Genomic DNA, 16,030 nt, shown 5'->3' on the forward strand with positions numbered 1-16,030 from the left:
ACAGAACATGCTTATCCACTTTCATTAACAACGCAAGATATTTCTACGTTTACACACGCTAATTGTTCACATAAATTCCAAATGAAGCCTCATGATAGCATTCAAACATGTGTCACCACGAGTGCTTTACTTTGTCCCATTCTTGTCAAACCTTTTTTGTGTTTTTCTTTTCGCATATACTGCGTGACAAAAGCCTTGTGTGGCTGGACTGGTACGAAATATTAATTATTAGTGCTGTATCATATCTACAGTCAAACTGAATGATCGCTTTTTGGGAGTCTGTTATGCCCAAAAAGCTTATTCCACATCTAGGAACATCACTTATGGGACATCATTTATTTTATCACGGCTTCCCTAAATGGATTTTTGGAATTTCCTAAGTACCCAATTACCTTCATAACTAAAGGGAAACACCTGTGCAAAACTAATTTGTGTTTTATAGTGCATAAAATTTGTCTTGCGGTAATGGTGTTGTCAGCCATTCAGCCATTTGGTTTTAAGTGTTTGGAAGAACAAGTCCTCTCTGCATTAACACATACTGATCTTTTAAATTGGTTCTATAAATAGGGTTACAGATTTCATTCGTTTTATATGATTGGGATTTAAATGTTAACTTTTGAGGCATGTAGCAGTCCGATACCCATCATTAGGTTTGCACTAGTTTAAGTGAAAAATTTCGAGCACAATATTACATTGAAATTATAAATTATTTTCCAGCTCCAACTGTGATGCACACCACAGAAATGTAACATTGTTCTGTGAATATGGTGTAATTTGCCATCATCTCAAACTAGTTCGCAGTGTTATTTTTTTTCTAAAATTCCCAAAGCAATTGCATTGTGCACAAACTGTCACGATGACTGTAAAGTCAGTATTTTCTAATCTTTTGCATGCTTGTACATTTCACTGTTGCAATCTGGCTTTGGGGAAGACAAATGAGGCACATATATGACGGCAACAAGCTGCAGGCAGAAACCTTGAATTAGTGCATGTGACTTGAAGCCTGTAAACACACTGCACATATAGTGTGTTTATTGTCAGAGAGTTGTCTTTTTACTCTGGGGAAATTAATGCGTCTGTCCATTGTCTATAGGTAATAATAAAATTAGGTTTGTACTCATGTTTGTGCGTATCATATGCTCAACTTTAGTCACATGTGCTGTGATCCATGAAAAATTAGCACAGGGTGTGCATACGATCAGTGTCTGTTGGATCCATAAAGATTAGCAGGTGGGGAACCCCAGGATTTGGTTAATGAGAGAAACAAAAGGCTGATGGATCGCCTGCCTGACAGCCTGCAGTGTTTTCATGAATGAGAGGCCAACAACAGCAGGAGACGTTAAATGGGTTTTAAATTACCCTTTCAACCTTCATCTTGGAACAGTGCAAGACAATAGAGAATGTGTTTGACCAGCAGAGACCACCTTATTCAACCTCAGATGTTCCAATGTAATACAATATCAAGTAGCGTAGTCTTAAATAAAGGTACAGAACCAATATTGGGCAAGCATATTAAAACTGGTCATTGGTTACTTTTCTGTCATGTTTTAACTGTTCAGGTTGTGCCTCTTTCAGACCTTTCGATGGCCGATTGCCAGCAGGCTGGATGGAAGCGAGATGCTGGAGATCCAAGTGTACAATTACAGCAAAGTCTTCACTAACAGGTAAACGCATGCTTATCACACCAAGCATGACTCCAACATAGAATTGTTTTCGGTCTCTCTGCCTTCCCTATCACAGCATGTGATCGGTTATAAATGACGCAGCGTGAGTTTATCAGCTAAAGAAGAAGAAAGACAAAGCTCCAAAGTGCTTTTACTAAATTGAGTCACTTGTTTGTGCAATGGTCTGCAAACCACAGAGGTTTCTCTGGTGTCGCAGTACTTAAATTCAATCTTTGGTCTCATCTTCTCACTTAATGCCCTGTTTCACAATTGCTAGCAGCACTATTGTCTTGGTTCTGGCTCGATTTAGGTGGTCTCCTTTGCACCACTAGCAGGTCGTGAATGAGTTCCACATCAGGAGACCTGTAAAATGGATTAGATCGTCAGTAATGGGCCTGACTAGCAGATGAATACACGGTGCCGTGATAGATGATGCAACTGGGATGCCATGTGGAGCGTGCTTTATGCTTTAATTATTGTGTGTTTGATTTAACACTGTATTGACACAGACTAATGAGAAACATCACAGCTATTGATATCTGCTGTCATAATTTACTTTTCCTATTCCTCCTCTCAGCTTGTAACAAATTCATCCAGATTGTAACAGCTGCTTGTTATTGGCCCACATGCTTCCCCATGTCGCCCACACAGCTATTAGACACTGTTTTTAACTTTATATATGTGTGTGTGTGTGTCTGTCCACTGTCAATCCTCAGCTAAAAAAAAGCTGGTGGCAGCCATGCTGACAGATGTGCTGTCAGTTCAACAGAAGGATGTTGCTGGTAATTGTCACCACAGTTTTTCTGGTGGAGGTTTTTCAGAGTGGAAAACAGGAAATGACCACCTAAAACTGGTTTCAGATCCATCAACTTGTATATTATTAATATAAAAAGTCTGACAATGGCGGGTCGTCTCACTGTATATTCGGGGTCTAGAGATACATGCAAACCCACAGGTGCCGTCAAATGACTTCTAAAGTCAGCCACAACACTGAGACCTACTGTGAAAAAAGGTTAGGCAAGTAAGTGAATATAAGACTTTCAGCTTTTTTTCCCAGGGAAAATGCTGTCATGTAGTTGGGTCGATTCTTTTTTGCTGAGCATAACCTTATGCTCATACAGTATGTCAACACCCTGTATACAGTAAGTCTTGGTCTTGTTTACATACATCTTATGTCCTGTGTATGAAGGGATAGCTCCGGGATCTGATCCAAATTTAACACAAACAATTGGTTAACTTTGTGGCTACACTTGGGATACCTTTCTACAACGCAGTGATCAACAATTATGTCGACTCATAAGAACTGTTGGTCGTACATATTATTAGGGTTGTCAGAATTAAGGTTCATCATTATTAGTCGGATTTAAAATTTTATTGCAATTAACCCATCGTCATTGCAGAGTAACTCAAAACGTCTCTGGCAAAGCCTTAAGAGCAGTTTGTCCAAGAAGCGTGCACACATGGGCAGCTGGAGTGTTGGTCAGCTCATTCAGGAGGCAGGCAACACCCTGTACTGGGAAGCCAGTCATTAATCTGTTCAAACATTTTAATCATTGGACAGCACTTCATACACTATTTTACAAATACATTTGGCTGAACGGTGGCCTCGTGGTTAGCATGTTGGCCGCAAAGCCAGGGGATGAAGAGTTTGAATCTCCGTTTGGGCGTCACTGTGTGAGAGTGTTTAAGTTCTGTGTTTTCTACGGCTTCGTCCCACATTCCGAAAACATGCTTGTTAGGTTAATTGGTGACTCTAAATTGTCCATAAGTATGATTGTGAGTGTGAATGGTTGTTTGTCTGTGTGTGACCTGCAGTTGGCTGGCGACCAGTCAAGGGTGTACCCAGCCTCTTGCCCGAAGTCAGGTGGGATATTCTCCAGAATACCCCCGCAACCTAAGTGAGGACAAGCGACATAGAAAATAAATGAATGAATATAGCCTCCTCATTCTCCTCTGTATTTTGGAGATTTTGTTTGTATGCCTGCTAAGTGCTTCAAATATTGATTGTGCGTGCTTGTTTCATGAGATTTTTGCTCCCTGCAGGCTTTTATCCCGCTGGGTGATTGGTTGTGTTCCATCTGATGATTGTCTTAATGAATACACACACTCCTATATGGGCTGTCGCTGAAACTGCATGTTTATGCTGGCCGTAATAGAGTGCAAGCAGGAGATGGCTCAGCCTGTGGTTCAGTGTGGCCGTACTGTGTGTGTTCTTTGTATGTGACCTTACTTTGTGGGCATCACTTTTGGGGTAAACTCTTTCAATTATTCACAAGCTCTAATTGGCCAGGTCAGGTGACTCACAGGATATGTACAATCATAACTGGATGTCTATGCCTAATTATTGTGTTTGTGACAGTATGTTTTTGGAGGCAGAACTAGATTTAATGAAAACGTTTTTACTTGATTTTACTTAATTTTAAGTAATAAGCACCTCAGTGTGGAGGAAGAGTGCACTATGGAGTTAACTGTCTAAACTGTTTGCAGGCCTCATATAATAATTAGTATTTATTTCTACTGAATTTGGATGTTTCCCATTGAAATTGTTAGAAACAAATACAAATTACATATATATACATATATACATACATATAGGAAAAGGCTTCTTGAGACGTCATCTGTACTTCTGTGTAGAAGGTGTCGGACGTTTCGCTCCTCATCCGAAGAGCTTCGTCAGCAAACTAATAAGTGCTGGTAGCTTAGGCCTTAAATACAGTAAGAGTGGGCGGAATTGGTGTGCCAACACCCTCCTCCTATTGGTTCGTTACACTAAGCCTGGGCGGAGCAGTGGTATAATCCTATCCTGTTATTCACACCTACGATAAAAGGGAAGTGTCGCTCCCTGAATTGGGTATGAACGACTCTGATACTGGCTTGTTAGCATCTATTGTTCTGGCTCGGCCCTGCCTTCACCTCATTTGCAAGACTAAGAGCTGTGGGTTTTGGTCTCAGTAACCTGCTGAACACAGGGTCCAAATTAAACCTCAAACCACCATTCCGATTCAATGATGGGTTCTGTTGTTTGACAAAAATAGCTTCCTTTACTCCTCTTTCAAACCATCTGTTTTCTTTGGCCAAAATCTTTACCTCGCTGTCCTGAAAAGAGTGATTGGTAGCTTTCAGGTGTAGATGTACTGCTGATTGAGGACCACTAGCATTGTCCCTGCGATGTTGATAAAGCCTTTTTTGGAGCATTTGCTTAGTTTCCCCAATGTAGTGCTCTTTGCATTCCTCATCTTTACAGTGGATGGAATAGACCACATTGCTCTGTTTCTGGTTTGGAGCCTTGTCTTTAGGATGCACTAATTTTTGTCTCAGGGTATTTACTGGTTTGAAATAGGTAGGAATTTTGTGTTGCCATAAGATCCTCTGGAGTTTTTCGGAGACCCCCGCTACATAAGGGACTACCACTCCTCTCCTTTTTGCTTCTGTGGGCTTTTGGGTTTCTTTCCCTACTCTCTTCTTTTGACATTTGTTAAAAGCCCACCGTGGGTACCCACAGGTTGAGAGCGCTCTCTGGACATGTGTCTCCTTTTTCTTTCCCTCAGCACTAGTTGGTATTTGTTCCGCTCTATGTTGGAGGGTCCTAATAACCCCTAGTTTATGTTGTAGTGGATGGTTTGATTCAAAAAGCAGGTATTGGTCAGTGTGTGTGGCCTTTCTAAAGACCTCTGTAAGTAGCTGTCTGTCCTTTCCTATAATTACCTTGCAGTCTAAGAAGGCTAGTTGGTTTTCTTTAGTGTCCTCGCGAGTAAATTTGATATTGGTGTCCACCGCATTGATGTGATCTGTGAAAGACTGAATTTCTTGTTTTTTGATTATGACAAAGGTGTCATCCACGTATCTAAACCAGTGCCTTGGTTTTGTCCCTGAGAAGGATGTGAGAGCCTGTTTCTCCATCTCTTCCATGTACAGATTCGCCACTATGGGTGAGACTGGTGAGCCCATAGCACAACCATGAATTTGTCTGTAGAATTTCCCTCTAAACTGAAAATATGTGGTTTTAAGGCAAATTTCCAGTAATTGGCAGATGTGGTCAGCACTAAGTTTTGTTCTCCGATGCAGAGTTGAGTCCTCGAGCAGTCTCTTCCTCACCACCGAGACTGCTGCTGAGGTGGGGACAGATGTGAAAAGTGAAGTCACATCATAAGACACCAAAGTTTCCTCTGGCTCCAATCTGAGGTCTTTGATGCTCGCCACAAACCCTTTTGTGTTCTCTATATGATGATCAGTGTTGCCTACCAATGGGGATAAGACTGTTTTTACATATTTCGCTACATTGTACGTGGTAGAGTCAATGCTACAGACAATGGGTCTGCGGGGAAACCCTTCCTTGTGGATTTTTGGAAGGCCATAGATACATGGTGTAGCCTCCCCAGGGTATAACCTATGATACATCTGTCTGTCAATTAGTTCTTCCTTCTCTAACTTTTGGAGACAGTGTATGATTTCTTTCTTATACCTACTGGATGGGTCCCTTTTAAGTTGCTCATATGTGTTGGCATCACTAATTAGACTTGTTATTTTTTCTTCGTAGTCCAATGTGTTGAGAACCACTGTGCATCTGCCCTTATCAGCTGGTAAGATGGTGATGCTCTCATCTTTCTGCAGAGCCGCTAATGCTTTCCTCTCACCTAACGTGATATTGGACGGTGGTGGTTTGGCACTATTGAGAAGGGCCGATATTCTCAGACGAAGGTCCCCTGCCTCTGTTCTAGAAAGGTTATTGTTCCTGATGGCCGATTCAGCTGCTGTGATATAGTCTACTGTGGGTATCGTTTTAGGAGTCACTGAGAAGTTGAGACCCTTGGTTAATACTGCCTTCTCTGTCTCCGAGAGGCTTCTGTCTGACAGATTTTTGATCCAATTTTCTTTAGTATTGGTCTGATTCCCCCCATCCTTAGTGTTTACGACAAGCTGTGGTCGATTTTCCAATAGAAGTTTCTGGAATTTTCCCTTATGCCTTTCTTTGGTTTTGCTATGGTGCTTCATATAACCTGATTTGGTAAATTCACAAACCTCCTGATAGGTTTCAGGCGTAAGCTTGGTTTGCAATCTCTGATAGAAGGTTTCTACTTCAGACTGTTTATTTTTTATCTCTATGTTAAGTCTCCTAATTCTCAAATTCTGTATTTTTCTGATGTAGTTTTGTTGCATTTTCCTTGCCAAGTGTCCTTGCTCAAGGGACGCTTGCCTCATGCATTTGGGGATTAACCTACTCTGCCTGCATCTAAGATTGAATCTGAGGTGGTTCCTTAAATCTGCTAATTTAAGAGTGGCCTTTTCTAAGCTACGTACCAGCAGAAGGATGTCTCTCCCAAAGTTGGTCGCAATGCGTCTGTGTAGGCTCTCAGTCGTACAGGAGTTGTCCATCGAGGAAAAGGCTTCTTGAGACGTCATCTGTACTTCTGTGTAGAAGGTGTCGGACGTTTCGCTCCTCATCCGAAGAGCTTCGTCAGCAAGAAATTCAGTCTTTCACAGATCACATCAATGCGGTGGACACCAATATCAAATTTACTCGCGAGGACACTAAAGAAAACCAACTAGCCTTCTTAGACTGCAAGGTAATTATAGGAAAGGACAGACAGCTACTTACAGAGGTCTTTAGAAAGGCCACACACACTGACCAATACCTGCTTTTTGAATCAAACCATCCACTACAACATAAACTAGGGGTTATTAGGACCCTCCAACATAGAGCGGAACAAATACCAACTAGTGCTGAGGGAAAGAAAAAGGAGACACATGTCCAGAGAGCGCTCTCAACCTGTGGGTACCCACGGTGGGCTTTTAACAAATGTCAAAAGAAGAGAGTAGGGAAAGAAACCCAAAAGCCCACAGAAGCAAAAAGGAGAGGAGTGGTAGTCCCTTATGTAGCGGGGGTCTCCGAAAAACTCCAGAGGATCTTATGGCAACACAAAATTCCTACCTATTTCAAACCAGTAAATACCCTGAGACAAAAATTAGTGCATCCTAAAGACAAGGCTCCAAACCAGAAACAGAGCAATGTGGTCTATTCCATCCACTGTAAAGATGAGGAATGCAAAGAGCACTACATTGGGGAAACTAAGCAAATGCTCCAAAAAAGGCTTTATCAACATCGCAGGGACAATGCTAGTGGTCCTCAATCAGCAGTACATCTACACCTGAAAGCTACCAATCACTCTTTTCAGGACAGCGAGGTAAAGATTTTGGCCAAAGAAAACAGATGGTTTGAAAGAGGAGTAAAGGAAGCTATTTTTGTCAAACAACAGAACCCATCATTGAATCGGAATGGTGGTTTGAGGTTTAATTTGGACCCTGTGTTCAGCAGGTTACTGAGACCAAAACCCACAGCTCTTAGTCTTGCAAATGAGGTGAAGGCAGGGCCGAGCCAGAACAATAGATGCTAACAAGCCAGTATCAGAGTCGTTCATACCCAATTCAGGGAGCGACACTTCCCTTTTATCGTAGGTGTGAATAACAGGATAGGATTATACCACTGCTCCGCCCAGGCTTAGTGTAACGAACCAATAGGAGGAGGGTGTTGGCACACCAATTCCGCCCACTCTTACTGTATTTAAGGCCTAAGCTACCAGCACTTATTAGTTTGCTGACGAAGCTCTTCGGATGAGGAGCGAAACGTCCGACACCTTCTACACAGAAGTACAGATGACGTCTCAAGAAGCCTTTTCCTCGATGGACAACTCCTGTACGACTGAGAGCCTACACAGATACATACATATAGACCTTTTCTTGCATTAAGAGAAACAATTATTAATTGGTCATACATTTTATATCTTGTTTTGTTTGCAACCACCTACGTTTCTCCTCGTAGAATTATTGCAAAGACTACAGGTTTGAGATGTGTGTGTTTCAATTTTCAATCGAATTCCATTAAGCAAGACAACAAGCAATAAGCTCGATGCAGCCAATGCTGCAGCTCAGTGAGGTGAGCATCTTTCACAATGACGTCAGCTTAATGCAGGCACTGATAAGTTTGGTTTTAATAAAAATGTAATACACATTTTGTGTGCCTTGACTGTGAGACACAGTAATGCTTTATTACTTGTGTGTGAACATAATGCAAAAATGGGCTTTATAAAACAAGGGAGATATTGCAAAGTAACTACCGCAAAGACTAAGATTGGACAATACAGAACTGAACCACTGTGAAGTTCTGCAAGACTTCAGTGCAGACCATCAAACGGTTGCATTGCGTGGGTGTGTGTTCTTTGGGACCAACATAGAGTAAGTTATGTGGAGTTATTAAGAGTGGTTACTAGGGGTGCACGATATGAAGGAATTATGATGTCAAATCCGATAACATTTAAAATAGCTCTGATAACCGACAATTTAAAAAAACACTCCAATGAGGCGAGATTACCCATATTGTGGGGGGGGTGAGCAAATCAAGCGCTCCTTTTTCCTCCTGCATGTGACGTTAACAGCCTGTCATAACTTCCCCTAAGCTCACTTCTAAACAAATGTTCACTGTTTCAGAGACATTTCGCATACTAGTTGTACCAAATGTTCCGCCATGAGGGGAAAAAAAACCCGTTGAACACACAAAAAACCTTATCGACCACCTGAAACGCCACATCACTACTAGGGCATGTTGTGCCGTGTCGTTTCAAAAGTGCAAAATGTTCGCCAGAGACCTCCGTGGCGTCACACCGGCTGCTCAGCGCGTGTGCATGAATATAGTTCACTTTGCTGGGCCAAAGCAGTTGGCTCCCTCAGCTCTATACTCTGGTTCTCCTGAGAGTTGTGTGGCAGTAGTAATGTCGTGATATTTGATGAGGATAAATCAACAGGTATAGTTTGTCAAATCCAAATTTGTTTGAGTCCTTCTTACCTCCAGTTGTGCACAAACTACAGTTAAATCCAAATGTTAAAAAAATAGGTATAAAAAAAGTTATCGGTGTCGTATCGGTCTTGAAAAGCAGAAATTTATCGGTCTCGGAAAAAAAAAAGGTATCGTGCATCTCTTGTGGTTTGCCTATACTTCCAGTTGTATAACTGCTAAGAATTTTAAAATGTTATTTAAAAACCACAGTTGACAATGGAGTGACGCAAACATCTACCAACTATTTTTTGCAGCAATCTAGCAAGGATAAAGTATGCCCAATTTTGACAACGATTGAGAAGCTTCTGGTGGAAAAAGCTTCTTTCTTTTCCTATACAAGCAAACTGGGTTATTATTGTAACTACCTGTCTGTCAAAGAAAATGAACTGATAGAGCAGCGTAGAGTTTTCTCAATGCTTGTCACAGCTCATCCTCATCAGCAGCGAAGGCTGTCACACTCTTCACCATCTTACACAAAGCGAGAGTACAGAGTACGTGCATCAAACTGCGCTGTGATAATGATAAAATGGCTTTACTGTCAACAGCAGGACAACACATGTTAATCTGTGGAGGGCACACATAATGGTACGTATTGATTGGTGCTTTTTTTCCTCCCCCTGTAGATTGGTGGGGACTTTCTGCATGGTGCTCCAGAAGGTGGCGGAGGAGGGGCAGCTCGAGTTGACTGACACACTCGTAGACGATAATAACACATCTATAAACGTGAGTCAGCGCTTGCGCACTACCAGTGATGGGTATCGGGGGTGTCTTTCAAATATAATGTGCAAATAATGTGTCAAATGTAAGAAATTTGTTATTACTTTCTTACTGACCAACACTCAATACACTCTAATTTCTCACCACCACTCGGTAGCATATCTGCATGGTATCTTGGGATTTCTATGATGTGTGTGACACTGTGATGTACTTACTGTAGCTTTATTAAGGCCGTAAATTATTTATGTATTTTTAGAAGTGTATTTATTTTATACATATGGTCAAACCTCGGTTTTCAAGCGGCCTAATATTGGTATGATTTGTTTTTCAATGGAAAATCTTTGCCAAGATTTGCCACTGTTCTCATAAACATACGATCAAACCTCAGTTTTCAAGGGCACACATTTTTGTATGATTCAGTTTCCAATAAAAATGTTTGCCTAAATTTTGCCTCTGTTCTCGTACATTGTCTCGGTTATCATACAATACTGCCCGCGACATGTTGTATGCATTTTACACTTTGGCACGAATCTTGTGGTATTAATAAAGATGCACAAACTAGTCTGTTTGCAACATCAACAATAGCTTTCATCCTGACAAACAAATGAGATATCAAGGAGGCTAATGTGACGAAAAGTGACCAAAATTGAAATGACAAAATGTAAACAAATGAAATGTTGTAGGTGTCAAGATGTAAAAGATGTAGCGTGAATGAATTATCAGACAAGGAGAAGGGGTAGGATAAAATACACTCCGCTTCTTCCTACTCCTTTTCAGACATGTTGAATTGGGAAAATGTAACCACATGATGTTCCTTCATGTCTGAAACAAACACAGTATCCCATACCCATACTTCAAGTCCTATCTCCTCCTGAACTGCTTTGTGCGGAAACATGACAATTTAACAAAACTTGCATCTCCAGTATGTGGGCTGTGCTATTACTTTTGTAGGCACTCTGCAAGCAATCTGTTATTGCGTTATCACATCTGATTGCCTTGATATTTCTCACAGATTCAGCTCAATGAGTTCTATAAAACCTGCATAATGAGAGGGTAAAACCTCAAATTTTAACAGAGGTAAAACAAAAATTGATCGGCCTCCTTGCAACATCAGCTTGTCTGTACTCTTGCAGTGAGTTGTAAGCTATTGAGTGAAACTGGTTTTTGAAACAGCAAAGAGAAGATCAGTGCGAGTTTTTCAAATTAAAGGTCTCATACTGTATGTATGTACAGTATGTGGGAATGAGACCAGCCATGGAGCAGGTTTAAAGCTTCCCTGTAGTGCACAGTTGTGCTGCTGGATCTGGGCGTGCTGATGTGATGTTTTTCACACAATAACACACACCGTGGGAGTGCTTTAAGGCTTACGACATACACATGAAGGGGAGTCATGCACGTACACATACAGACAATTAAGAATGTCAGTGGTGTGAGGAAATGAAGCCCAAGGTTAACCCTTTCACTTGCAAATACTGAATGCACTGGTTGCTATTGTAACAACAAATAAAACTACAGTGACTACCCTGTGAGAATATGAGGAAAATCTCAGAAAGATAGAGAACAACATTAGTCCCTCTTCCCTCCATCTTTGTGATGAACAATATGTCTGATTTGTAATAAAAATTAAGAAAAATTAAGTAAAAGTCAGGAGAATAATCAGTCAAAACAAACCCCTTGGGAGGCACGGAAAACCAACTTGAGTGTTACCATTGTTTCTGAAGGGGATTAAACTACTGTCACCCTAATTTTTAGCCCAGCAGGCACCACAGAGATGATTTATAGCACTGGCAGAGTTCATTTCCTATAATGACAGCTGCTTTCACACACAATTTAATTCATTAAATCTGAAATGTTACACAAGTTAGCCTCAGGGTGGTGTAAAATGAGTGTAACTGCAAACACCACAAAGAAGAACGATTTAGGTACACGAAGGACATTTAGAGATTTAAGACATAAATGTGTGCAGTAAGTACATATAGCTATTGAAATATACGTAATTAGTGTTGTCTTCATTAAAAGCTGTTACATACGTTTAGTTGACCATATTTCAAAAGCAATGCAAGGTCAACCACAATGAATCCCACTGGACATGTTGTATTTTAGTCATTTGTCATGCCGTGTCAAGAGGATAAGACCATATGAAAATAAAATGTAGTTGCTCTCCATAGTGGGGAAAATGGTAAATTCCAGACCAAAGAAATGGCTGAAAATTCGTCAGAGTTGAAGGATACACATTTTGTCATGTTGAAATGTCAAGTAACGTTATATATAGACTGTCGTCTTATATTTGGAGTCTAGTGAAAACCAGCAGGTGGCGCCAAAGCCACATCTTTTCTGCCTGTCATGCACACACACCATACCTGGAGACACAGAGAACCCCTCAAAAAAAGTAACTCAAAAGTTGGAGGAGGAGTTATGATGCTAATTTAAGATAATCATGATCAATGAAGGCACTAAATAACTGTCGAGCAGCTAATAAATGTGGTTATTTTACTGATATTGAAAACCTAATTTAAAAATAAGAATAATTTTGTCTTTGAGTTGTCATTAAAAATATTTTTTCCCCAAAAACAGGTCTTGAAAAAGGTTGTGAGGTTGTCTTATATTTGGGGTCATCATAAATTTTGGTCAATGCTTTATGTAATGTGTAGTGGATGCAGTTAAGTCAAGCCAAAGGTACGTGGATCCTCACTTAATGAATCCTTCCTCTTGTTTCCAGACCAGCGTAACCTTAGACATCAGATACCTGTCGATGGAAGGCACAATGGGCATGTGGCATAACGGAGAGCTCCTGGATGTTCCTGATGACCGTGATGGGGTGTTTACTTTCGAGACAGAGAGCTTGCTGTCCGGACACAGCCACGGATCAGGCGCATCTGCGGGGCTATCCTTACAAGGATCCATAGCAACATTCAGAAAGTGAGTCCACCATGCAAAATGTAAAAGTTGTCAGATTAATATTTGCCAAGGCATTGATGTCCGTTTAGTTTAGTACTTCTTTGTATTCTGGCTGAGAGGTTTTCTGACTGTGTGCTAGCGCTTCCTGAAAGTTTTTGATTGTTCTTCAGACATTAATCTGGTATAACTCCTCTATAAAGAGAGGAGGAGAAGGGATGGTTAAAGAGAATGTATTTTACCGTTTTGCCTTGAGGTACATTTCCAATTGTTATGCTTGGTGCTTCGCAGCCTTTGCAGTGCAGGTTTATGCGTCTGTTTTTCTTCCCCTGGCCTTTAAGCATGATTAGCAATGTGACCATGGAAGCCTACACTCCTTACTCCCTCCAAGACAGCCTATATGATAACTTTGAGACTAGCTCATAATAATTGCATCCATTCATGCTGTGCAATGCCTGATGCCACTATTCAACTTGCAACATAACATTAGCACCTGTAGCTGCCATCTTGGTATGAAAACAGTAATTTTCCCTGGCTACAAATATACTTCCAGAAACTATACATAGTGTTTCTGGAAATTTAAATTTACTGTCTGTTCTGTATCATCCGTGTCCAGGCTGCCCCAGCATACGATGTCAGGCCATCCCTGCATCTGCGTTTTTGTCTTCAAACCTTCTTCTTGTGCCTAGTGTTGGTTGCCAATCTGTAATAAGCCAGGTCCACCTGTTGTCCCATCTTCTTGCCAGATTTCCCGCCCACCTTCTTTAATTTTTCCCCTAATGTCTTTGACTTTTGGGAATTTCCTGATTTCCAAGCTTGTGATTTTATCTCGTAGCGTGATGCAAAGCATTTGTCTTTCCATTGCTTTCTGTGCTGTGATAAGTTTTTGTTCAGTAAATTTTGTTGTAGTCCAGGTTTCACATCCATAAGTCATTGTAGGTAGTACACATTTGATAAAGAGCCTTCTTCTATGGATTATAGGAACTTTTTTGTCGCACAGGATATGTTTGTATCTGCCAAAACAGCTCCAGCCACCCTTAAGTCTGATTAAAACTTTGTCTCTTGTGTTGTCAACCTTTTTCACTGTTTGGCCCAAATATTTGTAGCTTTCAACATTCTATCTCTACTGTATGTATGTACAAACAATATAAACCACAATAAGCCTGTGAAACTTTTGTACACAGGGACTTGCATGAGTACGTTGCAGTTCCAATACTGGCACCAGTGTGGCTGTGCAAGGGACTCTCATCCACGCGGATCCAGTACATCCATCAGTTGATCTGTGTCCACTGAATAAAAGTCCACCAAATCTTGCCAGTAAAGCTCTTTTCTCTTGAGACACGACTGACATGAACAGATGGCACTCTCCCGGTAGAAATCTGCCTGCATGTAACTGGCTTGTTTCCAACTTCACACAAAGTTCCTCATTACTGCCAGCCACTCTTCCAACTCCATGGCCCTGAAAGTAGTTGTTGAAAAAGTCCATCCAAAGTCTTGAAAACGCTTTCCTCACTTCAAACTATCCATGTGGAAATTTGATGTTAATTGCACTGGTTCTCTGGACCCTTCAAGGCACAGATAAGGTCAATGATAAGAGTGACCTCATCTCACAGTCAGACTTTTTCAGATTAGGAACGGCGAGGATCAGAGCATCAGACACAGTTACAGTATATCGGAGGCAGATTTATTCAATCTTGGATAATGACATTTTGAGATTAGGTTAAAAAATGCCTATTTCTAGCGTATCTTCATCACTTTTAATGGTTGAATCAGAATTGTCATCCAACGGCTGGAGAACACCCAAAAGAAAACTGTCTGTCCATCAATACATCCATGGTACAGTTTGGTGACTCTCGATGCCTGCTTTCCATGACCAAATTCTTTGATCTTGCATATCCGTGCATATTAGGGAAAATTTGTGTGAGTGCTATCTGGACCTCCTTTCCAACTAAGATTTTCATCTTGGTGCAGAGATTTTAGGTTTGCTTCTGTAGTACAACTCCCCCACTTTATTGAAGATATCATAATCTATCACTGTCCTCAGCTGTTTATCATAATAATGGATTAGATTTCATACAGCGCTTTTCAAGGTATCCAAAGCGCTTCACAGTAAAGTGAACCCATTATTCATTTGCTCCTCATTCACACACCGGCGGTGGGAACCTAGCTACAGCTGCCCTGGGGTAGACTGACGGAAACATGGTTGCCAATTCGCACCTGCGGCCTCTCCGACCACCACCAAACGTTCATACACCAGTGTGGGCAACACGGGAGGAACTGTCAGCTGCAACAACTCCAAGTAGCCTTCACTGGAATCTTAGTTGAACTCACCTTGATGCAACGATGGTGATGCGATCCCCATTTAGGTATTAACTTTTCCAAGCTGCATTCATCTGTGAAAACAAAAAAAATGCAACCGCACTTATAATGGTTGCATACACAGATGACTAAACATGGTGAGACTGAATGTTTTACTTCCGATGACTGTAACACCTATGCAAACACAGCAGTGACTCACTTTTTCCGTATGTAAGCATCAGGAATTTTGCACTTTTTGAAATTCTCTCAGAAAGGTGTTGATTCCATTCTGAAAAAAACAAACTGAATTAAAACATTATTACAATAAAAAACATTTGCATACCTGTCAATGTAGTGTTAAACAATTTAGGGCTATACGGTATCTTTGGGTCATTCTGTTCTTTTTTAGGAGATTTTAGTGATACTATTGTGTCCTCTAGGTGTACATCTTTGGGGGGCGGTAATGTGACTGTACGTCGCGCCTCATCAGCCGTCACACTTACACACTTAAACGTAACAAACAGAAAGACTACAAACTAGGTAGAGCAGGAAACCGGAAGGATGGCATTCTGGTGCTGTTATAAATAAACCAAGTGGTGGGGGTCACAATGTTGTGGCCAGTTTTTGC

General features: G+C 41.0%; 2 protein-coding genes across 12 annotated transcripts in view; one reads left to right on the plus strand and one right to left on the minus strand.

The window, feature by feature from the left end:
* Positions 1-16,030, minus strand: part of fndc1 (fibronectin type III domain containing 1) — a 65,043-nt gene that overhangs the window by 46,565 nt on the left and 2,448 nt on the right. For all 3 annotated transcript variants that reach the window (XM_054761235.1, XM_054761236.1, XM_054761234.1), the window contains exons 3-4: positions 15,623-15,691; positions 15,436-15,497 (exon numbers count right to left, since the gene is read on the minus strand). In XM_054761235.1, coding sequence (XP_054617210.1) covers positions 15,436-15,497; positions 15,623-15,641 — 81 coding nt within the window. In that variant the 5' untranslated portion in view covers positions 15,642-15,691. The remainder of the gene's footprint in view (positions 1-15,435; positions 15,498-15,622; positions 15,692-16,030) is intronic.
* The window catches only part of otofa (otoferlin a), a 61,098-nt gene that overhangs the window by 14,175 nt on the left and 30,893 nt on the right, over positions 1-16,030 (plus strand). For all 9 annotated transcript variants that reach the window (XM_054761230.1, XM_054761228.1, XM_054761233.1 and 6 more), the window contains exons 3-5: positions 1,576-1,664; positions 10,116-10,215; positions 12,929-13,128. In XM_054761230.1, coding sequence (XP_054617205.1) covers positions 1,576-1,664; positions 10,116-10,215; positions 12,929-13,128 — 389 coding nt within the window. The remainder of the gene's footprint in view (positions 1-1,575; positions 1,665-10,115; positions 10,216-12,928; positions 13,129-16,030) is intronic.

Source organism: Dunckerocampus dactyliophorus, chromosome 19, assembly GCF_027744805.1.
Source record: "Dunckerocampus dactyliophorus isolate RoL2022-P2 chromosome 19, RoL_Ddac_1.1, whole genome shotgun sequence".
Classification (NCBI taxonomy): Eukaryota; Metazoa; Chordata; class Actinopteri; order Syngnathiformes; family Syngnathidae; genus Dunckerocampus; species Dunckerocampus dactyliophorus.